Raw genomic sequence first — 20802 nt, 5'->3', positions numbered from 1 at the left:
ATCATCTGTGGATCAGTTGGGGCGGTATGCGAATTGGAATGGGTCTAGGGTTTCCGGCATGATGGTGTTGACCAGCCTTTCAAAGCAATGACCAGCCTTTCAAAGCACTTCATGGCTAGCGACGTGAGTGCTATGGGCGGTAATCACTTAGGCAGGTTACCTTCGCTCTCTTGGGCACAGGGACTGTGGTGGTCTGTTTGAAAGATGTAGGTATTACAGGAGAGTTTGAAAATGTCAGTGAAGACACTTGCCAGTTGGTCTGCGCATGCTTGGAGTACAAATCCTGGTAAACCGTCTGGCCCAGAGTTCTGCCATCTGTGACATTCAGCAAATCCTAAAGTCGACTGCTCTGTCCTCAAAGGCTGTTTTATATTACATCACCTCAGAACCCTAGCTTGCTCAGTCAGTCCTTGTCATGGGCCCCTCAGACACATGCAGCCTTTTAGGCAACTCCTCCAGATTGGTGCATTTAGTCTACAATTAACAGTTAGCTCCCACACATGAGCAGAACCAGATCTTTCACAAGAAGTGGCTATGCCATGCCAAAAGATGTCTGTGGCCACACAGAGAAACATTAAAATAGTTACATTTAGTTGTTGTTCTCACAAAACAACCAAACCATTGTTTGCCTGCGCTGCAGCCCACACAGTACATAATGGATATAAGGAAAGTCTGACAAAATGAACAGACACAAGCCAGCGTTTCATTGATTTAAGTGAAACAATGTGCCTACTCACATTCTCTGGCATTTAAACAGCAATAATTACCTGATTAATCTCACCTAATTAGTTAAATGTAATCTAAATCAATGAGAAAAGCTGGTTTTGTAGGGACCACTTGCTATATTAGTGTTAAAAATGTTGATATCAAATAAAACATGTAAAAATCAACAGCCAGGGGCCTCCCAAGTGGCACAGTAGTCTAAGGCACTGCATGGCAGTGCTTGAGGCGTCACTAAGGACCCCGGTTAGTTCCCAGGCTGTGTCACAATTGACCCAGCATCATCCAGGTTAAGGGAGGGTTTGACCGGCTAGGATTTCCTTGTCCCATCGCGCTCTAGCGACTCGTTGCGGGCCGGGCGCCTGCAAGCTGACTTCGGTCACCAGCTGGCCAGTGTTTCCTCCAACACATTGGTGCAGCTGGCTTCCGGGTTAAGCGAGCAGTGTGTCAAGAAGCAGTGCTGCTTGGCAGGGTTGTGTTTCGGCGGACGCATGACTCTCAAGCCTCTCCCGAGTCCGTAGGGGAGTTGCAGTGATGGGACAAGAATGTAATTACCAATTGGATATCACAGAATTGGTGAGAAAAAGGGCAAAAATATATACACTGCTCAAAAAAATAAAGGGAACACTTAAACAACACAATGTAACTCCAAGTCAATCACACTTCTATGAAATCAAACTGTCCACTTAGGAAGCAACACTGATTGACAATACATTTCACATGCTGTTGTGCAAATGGAATAGACAACAGGAGGAAATTATAGGCAATTAGCAAGACACCCCCAATAAAGGAGTGGTTCTGCAGGTGGTGACCACAGACCACTTCTCAGTTCCTATGCTTCCTAGCTGATGCTTTGGTCACTTTTGAATGCTGCCGGTGCTTTCACTAGTGGTAGCATGAGACGGAGTCTACAACCCACACAAGTGGCTCAGGTAGTGCAGCTCATCCAGGATGGCACATCAATGCGAGCTGTGGCAAGAAGGTTTGCTGTGTCTGTCAGCGTAGTGTCCAGAGCATGGAGGCGCTACCAGGAGACAGGCCAGTACATCAGGAGACGTGGAGGAGGCCGTAGGAGAGCAACAACCCAGCAGCAGGACCGCTACCTCCGCCTTTGTGCAAGGAGGAGCAGGAGGAGCACTGCCAGAGCCCTGCAAAATGACCTCCAGCAGGCCACAAATGTGCATGTGTCTGCTCAAACGGTCAGAAACAGACTCCATGAGGGTGGTATGAGGGCCCGACGTCCACAGGTGGAGGTTGTGCTTACAGCCCAACACCGTGCAGGACATTTGGCATTTGCCAGAGAACACCAAGATTGGCAAATTCGCCACTGGCGCCCTGTGCTCTTCACAGATGAAAGCAGGTTCACACTGAGCACGTGACAGAGTCTGGAGACGCCGTGGAGAACGTTCTGCTGCCTGCAACATCCTCCAGCATGACCGGTTTGGCGGTGGGTCAGTCATGGTGCGGGGTGGCATTTCTTTGTGGGGCCGCACAGCCCTCCATGTGCTCGCCAGAGGTAGCCTGACTGCCATTAGGTACCGAGATGAGATCCTCAGACCCCTTGTGAGACCATATGCTGGTGCGGTTGGCCCTGGGTTCTGCCTAATGCAAGACAATGCTAGACCTCATGTGGCTGGAGTGTGTCAGCAGTTCCTGCAAGAGGAAGGCATTGATGCTATGGACTGGCCCGCCCGTTCCCCAGATCTGAATCCAATTGAGCACATCTGGGACATCATGTCTCGCTCCATCCACCAACGCCACGTTGCACCACAGACTGTCCAGGAGTTGGCGGATGCTTTAGTCCAGGTCTGGGAGGAGATCCCTCAGGAGACCATCCGCCACCTCATCAGGAGCATGCCCAGGCGTTGTAGGGAGGTCATACAGGCACGTGGAGGCCACACACACTACTGAGCCTCATTTTGACTTGTTTTAAGGACATTACATGAAAGTTGGATCAGCCTGTAGTGTGGTTTTCCACTTTTATTTTGAGTGTGACTCCAAATTCAGACCTCCATGGGTTGATAAAATTGATTTCCATTGATAATTTTTGTGTGATTTTGTTGTCAGCACATTCAACTATGTAAAGAAAAAAGTATTTACCGTAATTTCCGGACTATAAGCCGCTACTTTTTTCCCACGCTATGAACCTTGCGCTTTATACAATGACGCGGCTAATTTATGGATTTTTCCCGCTTTCACAAATTCATGCCGCCAAAAAACTGAGCACCGTCACATAATGTGACGTAAATCGAGCGCGCTCAAACTTTCCATCATTCTGATTATGGTAGTCATTTTGTCACCCTCATCATGGCAAAGACACGGAGAAATGCATATGATGCAGCTTTCAATTTGAAGGCGATCGATCTGGCTGTTGGAAAAGGAAATAGTGCTGCTGCACGGGAGCCTTAATGAGTCGATGATAAGATGTTGGAAACAGCAGCGTGAGAAACTGACTTAGTGCAAAAAGACAACAAAAGTTTTCAGAGGAAAGAAAAGCAGATGGCCCGAACTAGAAAATGAGGCTTGGATGAGTTTGCCTCCGGATGAAAGTGAGGAGAGCGCAATGAAAACGATCCAACATCGGATGAAGCAATTCTGAGGCTATTCAACTCCGACACCAAAGGAGATGACTTCAGTGGTTTCAGTGCACAGGAGGAAGATAGTGACCAAGGACTTTCTTGGTAGGCTATTGTTTACTGCTATTTAAAAATAAAAATAAAATGTTACAAGCCTGTTTCGTTAAAGCCTATTTATTTTTGTTACAAGCCGTGTTTCGTTAAAGCCTATTTATTTTTGTTACAAGCCGTGTTTCGTTTAAAGGCTGTGTAAAGTTCATTTGTTTCAATGTACCGGTAGGCACCTGCGGCTTAGACACGTGCGGCTTATTTATGTACAAAAAATATATATATAATTAATTCAGTGGGTGCGGCTTATATTCAGGTGCGCTTAATAGTCCAGCAATTACGGTAATAAGAATATTTCATTCATTCAGATCTAGGATATGTTATTTTAGTGTTCCCTTTATTTTTTTGAGCAGTGTATATTTAAAAACATTTTTAAAGCAACAGCCAGGTAGAACAACTACGTAGAACAATCACAACTACGCATTCTGAAAAAGGGCAATTCCACAGTAACACAGTGATGCAGAGACTCCAATTTTTTTACTTTAAAATGTATACCAATGATTGCAAAATTAAGCAAACCATACAACTCCATGCACAAGGCTGACTTAACAATTTCCACTGAATTTGAATTTAAAAAACAGATTTCCTTGAAGATAGTGCTGAGCGATTACTGCTTTTTGAGGTCGGTTCAGTTTCGGTTCGATTATTATTTTTTAATTATCAGGCTTTTTGACTTCAATCATTTGTTGAATGCTGTAACACAGAACAAAACCATTAATAGAATTCCCACGATGGTAGTGACTGCCCATTACTGCTTATCACTTATTAGCCATTTATTCACATAACTGAAATCATTTTAGTAAAGTAGTGTATATTACATGTGTTTTATTTGATGACTATTATTTTATTCCAAGTCATCCTCTCATCTCTATAGAGCTGCTGCCTATGCTTTCTGACAAAAAGTATATTTTGTAGTTCTTCAAAGTAAATAAGGCATACCTTTCTGAATGCTGAATACCAACGATGAATCACTTCAAATCATGTCTTTTCAGGTAGAGATATCTTGCGAAGCAACAGCTGCTCTCTATATTTATTTAATTTTATTTAACTAGGCAAGTCGGCTAAGAACAAATTCTTATTTACAATGACGGCCTACCCCGGCCAAACCCTAACCAGGATGACGCTGGGCCAATTGTGCGCTGCCCTATATCCCCTCACGATCGTGCATTCTTCTGCCTCTTTTGTAGCAGGCATAAAAGAAGCACAGACCAGACAAGAAGAAGTGAAATGGATCATGGTCATTGTTAGGGCTGGGCGATATGGCCAAAATCTCATATCCCGATAATGATACATATCACGATATAGCACATTTTCTGTAAATTCAATTAATAAATAGTTTATGAAAAATGACCACATGTAAAGGTCTATTTCTTATTACATTTTGAATTATACTCAACAAATAAAAGGTACTTACTTATATTTGATTATTTCTCCTTTTATTTAGAACCTTTGTGCATATTTTCAGTTAAGCATGTAACAAAATATGTATAAAATCTTTAAAAAAATAAGTAAATAGAAAACACTTCAACTATAGTTGCAAACAAAATAAATACAGTGGGGCAAAAAAGTATTTAGTCAGCCACCAATTGTGCAAGTTCTCCCACTTAAAAAGATGAGAGAGGCCTGTAATGTTCATCATAGGTACACTTCAACTATGACAGACAAAATGAGGAGAAAAAAAATCCAGAAAATCACATTGTATGATTTTTTATGAATTTATTTGCAAATTATTGTGCAAAATAAGTATTTGGTCAATAACAAAAGTTTCTCAATACTTTGTTATATACCCTTTGTTGGCAATGACAGAGGTCAAACGTTTTCTGTAAGTCTTCACAATGTTTTCACACACTGTTGCTGGTATTTTGGCCCATTCCTCCATGCAGATCTCCTCTAGAGCAGTGATGTTTTGGGGCTGTTGCTGGGCAACACGGACTTTCAACTCCCTCCAAAGATTTTCTATGGGGTTGAGATCTGGAGACTGGCTAGGCCACTCCAGGACCTTGAAATGCTTCTTACGAAGCCACTCCTTCGTTGCCCGGGCGGTGTGTTTGGGATCATTGTCATGCTGAAAGACCCAGCCACGTTTTATCTTCAATGCCCTTGCTGATGGAAGGAGGTTTTCACTCAAAATCTCACGATACATGGCCCCATTCATTCTTTCCTTTACACGGATCAGTCGTCCTGGTCCCTTTGCAGAAAAACAGCCCCAAAGCATAATGTTTCCACCCCCATGCTTCACAGTAGGTATGGTGTTCTTTGGATGCAACTCAGCATTCTTTGTCCTCCAAACACGACGAGGTGAGTTTTTACCAAAAAGTTATATTTTGGTTTTATCTGACCATATGACATTCTCCCAATCTTCTTCTGGATCATCCAAATGCTCTCTAGCAAACTTCAGACGGGCCTGGACATGTACTGGCTTAAGCAGGGGGACACGTCTGGCACTGCAGGATTTGAGTCCCTGGCGGCGTAGTGTGATACTGATGGTAGGCTTTGTTACTTTGGTCCCAGCTCTCTGCAGGTCATTCCCTAGGTCCCCCCGTGTGGTTCTGGGATTTTTGCTCACCGTTCTTGTGCTCATTTTGACCCCACGGGGTGAGATCTTGCGTGGAGCCCCAGATCGAGGGAGATTATCAGTGGTCTTGTATGTCTTCCATTTCCTAATAATTGCTCCCACAGTTGATTTCTTCAAACCAAGCTGCTTACCTATTGCAGATTCAGTCTTCCCAGCCTGGTGCAGGTCTACAATTTTGTTTCTGGTGTCCTTTGACAGCTCTTTGGTCTTGGCCATAGTGGAGTTTGGAGTGTGACTGTTTGAGGTTGTGGACAGGTGTCTTTTATACTGATAACAAGTTCAAACAGGTGCCATTAATACAGGTAACGAGTGGAGGACAGAGGAGCCTCTTAAAGAAGAAGTTACAGGTCTGTGAGAGCCAGAAATCTTGCTTATTTGTAGGTGACCAAATACTTATTTTCCACCATAATTTGCAAATAAATTCATAAAAAATCCTACAATGTGATTTTCTGGATTTGTTTTCTCATTTTGTCTGTCATAGTTGAAGTGTACCTATGATGAAAATTACAGGCCTCTCATCTTTTTAAGTGGGAGAACTTGCACAATTGGTGGCTGACTAAATACTTTTTTGCCCCACTGTATAGACCTAAAATATATATATTTTTGGTGGCTTGCCTGTTATTTTGGCATTAATTACGTGTCACATATCAGTTTGCATTTGGTACCTTGGGTCGACTGTTAGCACCAACTCAAGAAACTCCCGTTGGGGAGTTGGGGCCATGTCTCTGCAGATGTAAGTTGTCACGGCAGCTGTTCTCTCCTTCCGTCTTCGTGATTCTTTGCCATATGGTGTGCCGCGGGCAAAAACCTCTTGCAACGTCTGAGTCAGGGGTTTGTTTTGAGCACTCGACTGTACTTGTTTGGGTCTCATCCGTAGACTCTCTCCATACTGTTTCACATGATTCTTGCGTAGGTGGTAAAAGAGGTTAGTCGTGTTTGAGCTTGTTGTCGGGACTCTGGCCTGCGGCATATTTAGCAGAGGACGGTTTTCAGGTCTGTGTCAGACTTTTCATACCCAAACCTAGGGCTGGGCAATAAATCAATAATTAATCGAGGTAAATACTTCCCTCAATATCGATATAAAAAATAAAAAAATTCATTTTCGATAATGTCGATATAGAATAATTAGGTACAGCAGTCCATTTCACCTCTGACGCAGCAGGAATGTGCGGAGAAGTGACAATATGCACGTGGAGAGGTATACGCTCACAAAAAAACACTTAACACCTCAAGTGATGGAGTAGCCACTATTAACCACGAAAAATGAGTGATGTAAGCGAAAACAGTGGCGGTGATAGCCATTGAGAAGGAGCAGCTTCCAACGAAGAAATTGATAAAAAGGGATAAACTGTTTCAGTAATTTGGAAGTGGTTTGGCTTTTTGAAGTCCGACAAAGAGCAGACTAATGTTCGATGCAAATTGTGCCGTAGACAGGTGGCTACGAAGTCTGGTAATACGACAAACCTTTTTCAGCATCTGAAGCAAAATCACTCTTTGGAACATGCAGGAAGTTTGAGTTTGCGCCACGGTATTGATAAACGCCCCTCAAGTACCAGCCAATCTAGGGATGTTTTCCCGAAGCAGTCAACACCGACAGCGTTTATGCCCTACGAGCAAACATTGAAAAGACAAAAGCATCACAAATACATTGCTATTATCAGCTGCCTTGTCAACTCGGGGATTCGATCTAGCAACCTTTCGGTTACTGGCCCAACGCTCTGCCTAGTGGTTTGTTCAGGCATTAGGCATTCTTGAGTCTGAAGCAGATATGCACCTTTTAAACATTATTTGATTAATATCGTGATAATTATCGTTATCGAATGAAAAGAATATGTAGATACCGTGATAATTTATTTGCCATATCGCCCAGCCCTACCCAAACCACGTCCATGCCACCGAAGTAGCCCCTCTTTTAGGTACGAGCTCCGTGTCTCCGTGCTCTGTGTCATGTTCACTCTCCTCCATGTTTGTTTGTGTTGCAAATTTAAAGAACACAAAGCATCGTCCAATTGACGCAAAATATTGCTGTAAAAAGTGTGATTTACGACAACGGAATAAACGATAGAAAAACGTCTATCTTTTCATATTATGCTCTATTGTTACACGATATATATATATATATATCTATATCTCGTCATAATCGCCCAGGCCTTGTCATTGTAGTTAATTACCATGTTTTATGTGCTAAACTATGTAGAATATTGGCCTGTTAACTACAACATCAAACAGTTCAGACAGGACCTGATTATTCTCTATAGAAACTGTGCAATGTGCACATTGAGCTCACAGAAGGAAAAAAAAACAAAGCGGAATTCAAATAATAAACAATGTTGGTCAACTAATTGTTTAAAAGAATTACAAAAAATAACCGAAATTTCAGGTAATCGCTCAGCACTACTTGAACAGTGCAGATGCAAAGTTTCAGATTTTTCACTTTAAAATGTATGTCAAACAAAAATTAATTATTGCAAATTTCAACAAACCATACAAAATGTTTACAAAAACACATTTACTTGCAGAACAGTGCAGATGCAAAGACTGGTAACAGAATGACGGTTTATGCTGTTGGTACTGTCATTCTGTTACCGAACTGTGCATCCCTCTGTTAGCGTGGATTTGCCCAAAAGAAAAATCACACGCAAAGACTACATCTTGAAATAAATCATATTAGGCTAATAGCAAACTAAAAAAGTGATTTTGGCTTGCTACATTCTAGTGAATCTCCAACGCACCTGCAAACAACCTACCCCAGGATGTGAAGTGCATTTCACTTCAAAGGATAGAACAGGCAACAAGATAGTTTTTTGCTGGAATACTGCTATTCTAACAATCCAAGCAAAGGAATGATACAGGAATAATGTTAATCACGCTGTACAGGAGACTGAATGTATAGAGGTTTTACATTCCAATGCGGCTATCGCTGCAGTTCCAGCACACCAGTGTGACCCTTCCAAACATAACACGAGCCAGCTGCATGGGTCAGTGTGCCATGTAATGGGGCCACCAATTCTGCGCCCAGAAAGTGCTGTCACAGCGTTTATGATGAGCTGACAGAGCCACTAGAAGCATTTAGAAGAAGCTCAACCATAGCAACTTATAGGTGATAGGCTAAGCCCTACCTTTTCTGCATAATTCAATCGATTAGTTTCCCACAACTTGAAAAGGCCTCGATTTATTCTACATTAAGGCCTAGTCACGTTGAAAAGGTAACAATTAACATTAAATTGCTCTTATACCTGAGAAGTTACTGTAGTAGTACAGTGTAACAACACTACGGTAACATAATAGCCTAATTTAGTAAGGCAGTATATCATCAATTAAACTTACATTTAGCCTATGTGACATACGTTTATAGAAAATCAGAAAAGTTCCAGGCCTAGCTTAGTCTAAAAAAAAAAAAAGTTTACTTATGAGAGTGCAACCAAATACAAGAGTGAAGGGGAACACTTCCAGTAAATAATATATACAAAAGGGTGCCTGAAAAAAAAAGGTGACCTAATAAATAAATTGGAGGAGGTGAAAAGACGCTGCACATGCATTCATGTTTCTAACAGGGAAATACTAGAAAGCTTTTATCTTTCAGTTTCACACAAGTGTTGGCTAAATGTTTAACTGTCACTATTTCACACCAGGTTGTGATTATTTAAAAACATTCTGAATGTAGTGACAGGAGGGCACTCCTCTGTCTAAAAAGGATGAACCCTATCCTTTCATAGGTCTGCAACCACGATGTCCCTCAATGGCTTTCTTTGCAACAGGTGCCGTCCCATGTCTCAAGACCTTAAACTAACTCAGTGTGCATACTGACAGTGGGTATGCCCTGGCTGACAGTTGAAAAAACATCAAGACAGCATGTTTTGTTGTTATTAAACCTTTCAATAATATGGTGGCCAGTTTTTAACCTAAACATTTTTCTAAAAGGTTGCAGTAGGCTAAAAAGGCCTAAGCAGAGCCTTAAATTTAGCTAAATAGAAGGCTCTGGGCCTATGTATTATCACCAACTTGGAGCCCAAATATGCATCTTACCGATCTTGGTAACTATACAAATAAAAGTGAGGCTGTTGAGGGCCACTTTCCATAGTCCTTAGGTTAGCTTGAAATATTGATACACATTTTTGACCATCTCTCAGCAGGCCTACTGACTTGCATAGACCTAAACAAATATAAAATTGTAGTTTCTGAGCAAGTTTTACCTGATTTTGTAATTTGGCAAGGTGTGTTTCTTCTTGATAACTCTTTTCAACTGGTTGACAATGATTGAGGTAAGCTGAGGCAAGGGCCTTCCCTCGAACTGTGACTTCACCTCAAAGTCTATCAATGGGTCCTCAAGGAACGTGAAGGACCAGTGCGTAAAAGGCACGCGGGTGAACTGCAGCTTCAGTCTTCCAACAACACGCGTCATCTTTACGAACAGGTAGGCTGACTTCCCAAAAACAAGGTCTACATCAATTGCTAAATGGAATCCCCCATTATATTCAAGGTCCACGTCGAAATTGAGTTCCTCGGGCATGCCGTCTTCATTTAAACGCACTGGATTAATAAGTTTGGCCGTTTTAAAAACGGGCAAAGAATTACCCAGGGAGATATCCCTGAGACTGAGTCCCTCCAACAGCCGACCAGCTGTCTTGGTTTGTAATAGCTCCTCGAACTCCACCTTGATCTTTTTGGTCAGCCAGTGCCTAACGACAGGAGTGTCGCGGAGTTCTCTGAATAGGAACAAAAAGATAGCGTTTAGAAAATTGCACGTCTCCGGTTTGGAGGTGTGGAGTGGCTCGCTTTGACAATGCGGTGGCGGTTGTTGTTTAGGGCTACTGCTTGTGACAGCTGCTTCCTGTTGCCTGGGAGAGATGGCCTCTTGCTGTTTGGATGCAGCAGATGCTGCGATGTCTTGTTGTTGACCTGATTCGGCATGTTGGTTATTGAAGTAATCCTTCAAGGCGGGATCAGGCACTGCTTTGACATATTGCACTGTCCCGGTTTTTGGCTCGGGGCTTCTCCAGTAAAGCAGTAAGAACTGTAATACCAACGTAATGAGTGCGCCAGATAATGCGGAAATTACTATCAAGTAAATCATTTCGAGCAGTTGCCTCTTCCCGTTTCCGCGTTATAAAACAATCATATTCCGACGTTTAGCCGTAATAACAAAGCAAGTTCCACCTGGTTGCTCACAAACCTGCCATATTTGCTGCCTTTTTCTTGGGGTTCAAGCTCTTCAGCTGATTGGGCGAACGTATTACGTGGTTGTGCGTAATGACGGATTTACAAAAGTGTACACTACCATACCAAAGATTATGGATATTATGCCGCCTTCGTGTGCTAGTCGGAACTAAATTCAAATGTTGGTTAAACGTGGCACTTGTATGACTACAACTAGTTAGCAAATCTGAAATGTCAGAGTTTGACAAGCACTTGAACGCGGCAATACTTGTCTCTCCGCCCTAAGACAAAGCGTAACGGAGCTCCCCCCTTTTCCTCTCTTTGGATTGGTGGATACATCTCATTATTTGAGTTGTTAACGTCAACCACCTGTATTAAATATCTGCTACGCTACTAGCCTTATGTCATGAATATGTATAGCCACCTCCGACAACTCCGATAGAAAAGTTTTTTTAGAGTTGCCGGGATATCACGTTTCCTACTTATCAGTGCGCTCGTTACAATCTAAGCATGACAAAACTTATATTCGATCAAATAAACCTCATGAATAAATCAACTAAACAACGTCGCCTGCTGGAGAAGACCGATTTCTGGCAAAGTTCTGCCTCTCCCGCTCTGACCATAAGCACCAACCGAGCCCAGGAAAACTGTTGGTGCATTCAATGCCATGTTCAAAACAACTGGGAACTCGGATCTCGGAAATCTCCGACTTCTGACTAGCACATTCAAAACAACTGGGAACTCTGGAGAAAAAAAACAAGCTCCGACCGAGAACAGTTGATTTGAATGGTCAGCCAACGCGGAATTCCAACTTGGGAACTCAAGCCACTTTCTAGAGCTCTGACTTTCCGACCTGAAGATCACTGAGGTCATGATTTGACCTCATATTTAGAAGAAGAAAAAAAAAACATTTTTTTTAACAACAACCAGACACCTAAAGCTAGGTTTACCAGAAAACGTTAGCACATGACTGGAGTTGGTTAGCTAGTTAGCCTGGCACTTGCTAACTTATGCACCAAGCCTCGCGTATGTAACTTGTTAGCAAATGTGTAACATCAACATCTGTAAATTATTTTACTAGCTACCTATGTAACAATTTCAATCTCACAAAATAGGCATGACTCAAGATAAGATTCCAAACTATTGTATATCCACCAAGCTTGCTAGCTAAGTTTACTAGCAAACATTGAGGAGAAACAATAATACAACAATTTACTATTGTAAAACTGAAGCTGGTTTTACTATAAAATAATATTTGCCAAAGCATGCCTGATAGACATGCCTGTAGGTAGATAGCTACTGTCTGCCTACCTACCTAGCAGGTTTTACTTCATTTTAAACTCAAGTTTGTACTATGCTATAAACTATCTCCAGACAGCACCACTGAATAATTTTCTACTTTGAAACCACCGAAGTCCAGTCTTGGCCATGACAGGCAGTGATTAGCCAATCTGGGACATGTTGCCCCACCCCAGAGGTTATAATACGCACTGCCTTGCCAGAAAGTCTCACTCTTGCTTTATTCAGCCACCGCTGTTTATCGAAGCCACCATTCTTATCATCTGAAAATTCATCTTTACTTTTATCATCCTACGCCTTCGACCGAGCGACAAAGACATATTTTTTTACATTTTAGATTCCTTTGACATCTGTCCGTTTAGAAGCCTGAGTCAGCTAGCTTTCTAGCCACTGCTAACGGTCCTTCTAGCTAGCGCGTCACGCTTGCAGGAGACAAGATTCTGAGGTAATTATTTTATAATCGCCTTCCCAATCACACTCAAACAGTGTTCTTAAGCTTTGAGTGAGGGTATCAGATGGATTCCTTCAGATTTCTGTTTTTTAACTGTTTATTTCTCCTCCGGCCGAGGTGTCGTCACCTGCCGGGATAAAACAGTGCGTCGAGTTCATGTCGGGGAGGGACTGTCACGGAGAGTGCGCCCAATGCCTCAGACCACGTAGAGGTGGATGTTACGGACCCCTTCTTCTGTATCCACTGCTCCGGGCTTCCTCTGCCTTCCCTCCGCCATCGAGTGGACCTGGTCTCTATCTCTCCACCACCCAGCTCCTCCAGTATAGCTCCGCGGGAACTTACGGAAGAGCGGGCAAGGTGCGGCTCTCCAATACTGGACAGAGCCTCTGCCTCCACCTCTGCCCTTCCCCAACCTGCTGGTTCTTTCGAGGACGCAGAACACTGGGAGCTGATAGACTTCCATGCCAGCCAGTAAGATGTCTATGGAGATCCTGGCTCAGATGATGGGGCTCAGAGTGAGGGTGACACAGAGGAGGACAAGGAGGAGATGCCGGCTGCCCCTCCGATCTCTGACAAGGACCCTTACCACAAGGAGTGGTAGAGGTCCCCCCCCCCCCAGACTTCTCTACAGAAGAACGTGCTGCTGAATGCTTCTGTCACGGTATCTGGGCTCTTCGAGCCTATTGTGGAGATCATCACATACAAGTTTGAGCAGCAACAGGCACTAAGCATCCGCCACGAGCTTCATGGCCTTAGAGAAAAATTCCATGAGCCCAAGGCCAAACATAAGGGTGGGACAGTTAGGTTTCACAGAGACACGGTTTAATTCCAGTCATGCAGCAGCCTCTGCCTGTGACTCGCCTACACAGTCTAAATCAAAATTGTTAAACTGCACAGCAGCCTCTGCCTGTAGCCCAGTTAGATATTCCCAATCAAACAACAGCCCTGCCATCTCTAATAGAAAGAGCAGATCTGTCTAGCAGACAGTGTGGAAACACGCATGCGCAGCTCCCCCTTGGGTACTGAATACAATTCGGAAGGGTTGCAGTTTGCTCAAAGTCCGCAGGGGTTCGCTGGTGTCACTCCCACGACAATTTCAGCTCAAGCGGCCCTTATTCTAGAACAGGAAATAATCTACCTCCGAGGAAAAGGATCTATTCTCCCAGTGAGGGAAGCATACAAAAATATGGGTCATTATCTGAAATATTTTCTAGTGCCAAAAACAGACGATGGCATGAGACCGATCTAAGATTTGAGGGTGTTGAACAAATCATTACAAAACCTACCTTTTCGCATGTTAACACACCGCCGTCTATTCAAAGCAGTCAGACAGGCAGATTATTTCACCACGGCTGATAACCATTACACAGCAATGTCACCACAGCCTATCCTACTGGCAAAACCCGAGCATGCTCTCAGCTGGTATCCAGCTTGGTCCAGTAGCCTTGCGGGTTGTCATACAGATGATGCCTCCGGGCCTTGGTGCGGCTGGCTTCCGGGTTAAGCGGGCGTTGTGTCAGGAAGCAGTGCGGCTTGGTTGGGTTGTGTTTCGGAGGACGCACGGCTCTTGACCTTCGTCTCTCCCGAATCCGTACGGGAGTTGCAGCGATGGGACAGGACTGTAAATACCAGTTGGATACCACAAAATTGGGGAGAAAAAAAAGGGGTAAAATAAAAAGATGCCTCCCTGAGGATGCATAACGACTAGTTCGTGGGAAGAACGTTTTTTGTATGCTGTAGCATTGAGATTTCCCTTCACTGGAACTAAGGGGGCGGCAGGTAGCCTAGTGGTTAAAGCGTTGGACTTGTAACCGAAAGGTCGCAAGATTGAATCCCTGAGCTGACAAGATAAAAATCTGTTGTTCTGGTCCTGAACAAGGCAGTTAACCCACTATTCCTATGCCGTCATTAAAAATAAGAATTTGTTCTTAAACCTTTTCTCAATAGGGGGTGCTGTTTTCACTTTAAAAATTTCATTCCCAAATTAAAACTGCCTCGTACTCAATTCTTGCTCGTACAATATGCATATTATTATTACTATTGGATAGAAAACACTCTCTAGTTTCTAAAACCGTTTGAATTATATCTGTGAGTAAAACAGAACTCAAGTTGGAGCAATTTTCCTGTGAGAAATCTGAAATCAGGCAGGCTGTTCTGGGGTCAGTTTATTAATTTGCATGTCTTCTATTGGTCGAGATGCACTGCATACGCCTTCCCCTAGATGTCAGCAAATAGTGAGAATTGGAATGGAGTTGCTAGGCAGATCTGAGGCCATATAAAGGGTCTTGGAACGTGGGGTCCAGTCTTTTCTTCATTTGCCATGACGCAAGACAGACCTCAGGATTGCGTTCTGGAAAGCTCCCGTTATAGGCCTTAGATATATCCGGCTCTGATTTTATTTGATATAGGTGTTAAAGACATCATAATGTTGTTATTTTAAACCGAGTTATATCAGTTTATATCAGTATATTGCGATTTTCGGATATTTCTTAGTGCTGCGTTATAGTGAGTTGGACACGTCTTCGCCACATGGCTAATGTTTACTGCTAATTCCAAAGTTGAAGGCGACAATCTACAACCGAGCAACGATTCCTCTGGACAAAGGACAACTTGCCCAAGATTCTGATGGGAGCTCATCAAAAAGTAAGAAGTATTTATGATGTTAATTCGTTGTTCTGTTAAAATGTAAAACTCATATTCCGCCATTAATTTCGGTGCGGTCTCGCTTTAACGCACGCTGTATGTCGTAGTAACGTTAATTTTAAAAATCTAACACAGCGGTTGCATTGAGAACTAATGCATCTTTAATTTGCTGTCCAACCTGTATTTTTTAGTCAAATTTATGATTAGTTACTGATTAGATTAGGTGCCTCTCCCAAGATTTCTCCCAACATTTTGTTGGCAGCTTGGCTACTATTTTCATTGTATAACCACAATTTGTGCCGCTAAATATGCACATTTTCGAACAAACTCTATATGTATTGTGTAATATGATGTTATAGGACTGTCATCTGAAGAAGTTTGAGAAGGTTAGTGAAAAAATGTATATCTTTTGCTGGTTTATTCGTTATCGCTATTGTTGGCTTGAATCAATGCTGTTGTGTTGTTGGCTATTGTAGTAAGCTAATATAATGCTATATTGTGTTTTTGCTGTAAAACACTTAAAAAATCTGAAATATTGGCTGGATTCACAAGATCTTTGTCTTTCATTTACTGTACGCTGTGTATTTTTCATAAATGTTTTATGATGAGTATTTAGGTAATTCACGTTGGTCTCTGTAGTTATTCTAGTTGCTTTGGTGAGAGTTGTGATGGTGGCTGCAATGTAAAACTATGATTTATACCTGAAATATGCACATTTTTCTAACAAAACATATGCTATACAATAAATATGTTATCAGACTGTCATCTGATGAAGTTGTTTCTTGGTTAGTGACTATATCTTTATTTGGTCGAAATTGTGATAGCTACCTATGCAGGAAAAAAATGGTGGGGGAAAAAAGTTGTGTCTTTTGCTATCGTGGTTAGCTAATAGAAATACATATTGTGTCTTCCCTGTAAAACATTTTGAAAATCAGAAATGATGGCTGGATTCACAAGATGTGTATCTTTCATCTGGTGTCTTGGACTTGTGATTTAATAATATTTAGATGCTAGTATTTACTTGTGACGCTATGCTAGGCTATGCTAGTCAGCTTTTTTACTGATGGGGGTGCTCCCGGATCCGGGATTGTGATGAAGTAGAAGCTGAACAAGGCAGTTAACCCACTATTCCTATGCCATCATTAAAAATAAGAATTTGTTCTTGACTGACTTGCCTAGTTAAATAAAGGTTAAAAAAGGGGGCCTAGCCCGAACCATGAAAAACAGCCCCAAACCATTATTCCTCCTCCACCAAAATGTACAGTTGGCACTATGCATTTGGGCAGGTAGTGTTCTCCTGGCATCTGCCAAAACCAGATTAATCCGCTGGACTACCAGATGGTGAAATGTGATTCATCACTCCGGAGAACACATTTCCACTGCTCCAATGTCCAATGGTGGCGCGCTTTACACCACTCCAGCCAATGCTTGGCGTTGTGCATGGTGATCTCAGGCTGCTTGACCATGGAAAGCCATTTCATGAAGCTCCCGATGAACAGCTCTTGTGCTGACATTGCTTCCAGAGGCAGTTTGGAACTCGGTAGTGAGTGTTGCAACTGAGGACAGACAATTTTTATGTGCTTCAGCACTCGGCGATCCCTGTGAGCTTGTGTCGGCTGAGCCGTTGTTGCTCCTAGATGTTTCCACTTCACAATAACAGCACTTACAGTTGACCGGGCCACTCCAAGCAGGGCAGAAAATTGACAAACTGACTTGTAAATGTTGGAATCCTATAACGGTGCCACATTGAAAGTCACTGAGCTCTTCAATACGGGCCATTTTACTGCCAACGTTTGTCTATGGAGATTGCATGGCTGTGTGCTCAATTTTATACACCTGTTGTTGCTGAAATAGTCGAATCCACTCATTTGAAGGGGTGTCCCCATACTTTTAGAGATGTAGTGTACCTGAACGGGAACGTCTTAAGTGACGGGTTAGCTCTGACGGGTTAGCTCTGGCGGTTATAAAGACTATACAGAGTGCTATGGCTAGTTCAACAAGGTCTCTACACATACAGGTGGCATGCGTTTGCAAGCACATAGTGAAGACCCATTTCACTGCAGTATCGGTATCATACTGAGCTTCCTTCAGAGTCTAATTGATAAAGGCCTTTCTCCTTCTACATTGAAGATCTATTTGGCTGCTATATTGGCTTACCACACTGAAATAGATAGTATAGATGGGAAGCCACATTTTGGCCTCTCGGTTTATGAAGGGCACCTGTCGTCTGCGCCCGCCTACACGTTGTCTATTCCCCAGATGGGATTTGGTCACAGTTCTGGATGCGTTAACTAACTCTACTTCCGACCATAGAGACACAATAGAATAAAAATTCCTCTCGTTTAAAACAGCCCTACTATTAGCCCTTGCCTCCGTGAAACGGGTGGGTGACCTGGCGGCCCTTCTCCGTGCACCAGTCATGCATGGTGTTCTCGGAGGACAAGTGGAGGGCTACATTGACACCTAACCCCGCTTATTTGCCTAAGATCATTACATCTGGTTTTAAATCTTTGGTTATTGATCTGGCTACGTTCTCCCTCCTCCTTTCCGCTCTGAGGAAGAGGTGTGTCTTTACACCCTGTCCGTGCGCTCTCGGACAAGCAGCCTGCGCCGCTATGACCAGTTGTTTGTGTGCTTTGGTACACAAGCACAGTGTAAGGCTTTGTCCAGAGAACGACTATTTCGCTGGATAGTTGAAGCTATCTCTTTGGCATACTCCTCTGCAAGGAAGGCTCCCCCCAGAGGGACTTAAAGCGCATTCTACTAGAGGTGTGGCAACATCTGGACACTACTTTGGGTCGTTACATTGGACGATGTATGTGGGGCAGCTTATTGTGCCACACCTCACACTTTTGTCAGGTTCTATAGTCTTGACATGACTGCTTCTTCATTGTCACATACAGTACTGGCTGCAGCCAGACGTTAGTTCCCACAAAACATGTGCTGTACACATCGCTTTGGGCCCTACATGTCCACACTATAATCTCTTCTACCAGTACATAGTTATAGAAGAAGGTTATTATTTACAATGACCTGTGTTACCTATTTCTTATTAATTGTATCACATAGCCTGCAGGCTTTGCTTGTCTTATCCCGGTTTAATCCATTTTACAGTAAGGCTGTAACGTAACAAAATGTAGAAAAGGGTCTGAATACATTCCGAATGCACTGTATTCCCTGAATTTTAGTACACTTACCATACTGTATGTTTCTTTGTGAATGGCAATTTCACCATGACCACTAGTTCTTAGCTACAGATTGTTATACCAGATAATGTGATTTAACCAAAGATTTATGATATTCGATTACTGGGAGTTACAGGATAGGTTGTTTGGTGTAGCACAGAGAATTTAACCCATCTCAACGATGCCGTCTTAATCCTTGATTCAGGGAAACGAGTCTCATAAAATGTCTGCGTTCAGTTGCAGGGGGTCAGTTTGGATTTAAAAAATGCTGTTATTAAAATACTTTTTGCTCCATGACATAATCCAACAATTTGTAAGCCGCCATCTTGTCCATTTCAAGTCTTCTCTCATTAATCAAAGCAGGTCTCGGTTATCATGCCATGCAGCTCTTTGGGGTGTACACCCATCTGTCTCGATCAATGAGAGAACACTTGAAATATACGATGTCTGCAAGAATCTTTGGGTAAATCACATTATCTGATGTCACAATATGTAGCTACAGTTCCCTGCACTTGTGTGTCTCTACAACTGAGAAACACCCAGACACACTGAACTGTAATACAGTGTTCATACAATGTTTTGTTTATTTACTTTTACCATATAACATACCCAGTTCTTTTGATTTAGCATTAAATAGTGTACCCTTGTATTTTAGATTTTGACAAAAACATTTGTTGGACATCTGAATGTCTAGCATCTGTTTGATGCTACATAGCCCTGTACAAGTCATATAAATATATTCTCTGAATCCATGAAGTCATACAAATTTCCAAGATATTTTGAAAGAAAAGATCCATATTTATTTCATGGTGATTCTGCATCAGGGCTCTACAACCCTGTTCATGGAGAGCTACTGTCCTGTACATTTTCCCTCAACCATCTAGCACACCTGATTTTAATAATTAGTTGGTTGATAAGCTGAACCAGGTTAGCTACAACTGGGGTGGGAGCAAAAACATAAAAGGAGGGTAGCTCTCCAGGAACAGGGTTGGAGACCCATATTCTACACATGGTCTTAAGCTGAGCCACACTGGCTGTGTTTACAGAGGCAGCCCAATTGTGATCTTTTTTCCCACTATTTGGTCTTAATCAACATATCTTTTTCAGAACTGATCTGATTGGTCAAAATACCAATTAGTGAAAGAAAGATAAGAATTGGACCGACTGTGTAAACGCAGCCATAGTCCTTTATCCGTCTTCTGTACACTGGCAATGGTGTTTGGCATGGTGGGTTGGGGAAGCTGAGACTCTTTGAGCTAATGGCGAATGTTCTTGTCCTGTCTGCGGTAAGTGGACAGCTGGATAAGACTCTGCCAAAAGTGGTGTAGGGCTTCTTAACCACCAACTGTTTGGTCCTCTTGCAGACGATTTGCTGGTACTGCACGTCTGCTGCAAAGACATAGTCGTGGTGTAAGCATGTGGAAGAGATGTAGGACAACATGCCTTTGTTGGTAAAGGTGTCAACCGAATGGGACCTTTTAGCGTATTGTTTAGGGACAATGAGGGGACATTGGGAGCTGCTTTTGAGAGGAAAGATCAGTCAACAAAGTGAATGGGCTGGGGGGCTAAAGAAGGTGTGAAAAGTCTTTGGAAGGAAGTTCTTACACAGTATGAATAGTTATATTGGAGATAAGGAGAAATGGCACCTCAATCGCTCTCATAGACAACAATACATTTACCGTCTAAGCAGAACCCTGCACAACCAAAACCTCATTTTACATTTAAGTCATTTAGCAGACGCTCTTATCCAGAGCGACTTACAAATTGGTGCATTCACCTTATGATATCCAGTGGAACAGCCACTTTACAATAGTGCATATAAATCTTTTAAGGGGGGGAGTTAGAAGGATTACTTTATCCTATCCTAGGTATTCCTTAAAGAGGTGGGGTTTCAGGTGTCTCCAGAAGGTGGTGATTGACTCCGCTGACCTGGCGTCGTGAGGGAGTTTGTTCCACCATTGGGGTGCCAGAGCAGCGAACAGTTTTGACTGGGCTGAGCGGGAACTGTACTTCCTCAGAGGTAGGGAGGCGAGCAAGCCAGAGGTGGATGAACGCAGTGCCCTTGTTTGGGTGTAGGGCCTGATCAGA

At 42.8% G+C, this 20802-nt stretch overlaps 1 protein-coding gene across 1 annotated transcript in view; it reads right to left on the bottom strand.

Annotated features, from left to right (window-relative positions):
• LOC129851409 (PDZ domain-containing protein 8-like) overlaps positions 1–11392 on the bottom strand; it is a 66025-nt gene extending 54633 nt beyond the window's left edge. The window contains exon 1 of the mRNA XM_055917924.1: positions 10173–11392. Within this exon, the coding sequence (XP_055773899.1) occupies positions 10173–11053 (881 nt within the window). The 5' untranslated portion in view covers positions 11054–11392. The remainder of the gene's footprint in view (positions 1–10172) is intronic.
• Positions 11393–20802: the final 9410 nt, after the last annotated feature.

The sequence above is a fragment of the Salvelinus fontinalis genome, chromosome 1 (genome assembly GCF_029448725.1).
Source record: "Salvelinus fontinalis isolate EN_2023a chromosome 1, ASM2944872v1, whole genome shotgun sequence".
NCBI classification, from domain to species: domain Eukaryota; kingdom Metazoa; phylum Chordata; class Actinopteri; order Salmoniformes; family Salmonidae; genus Salvelinus; species Salvelinus fontinalis.
This window is presented reverse-complemented; position numbering and strand designations above follow the sequence as displayed.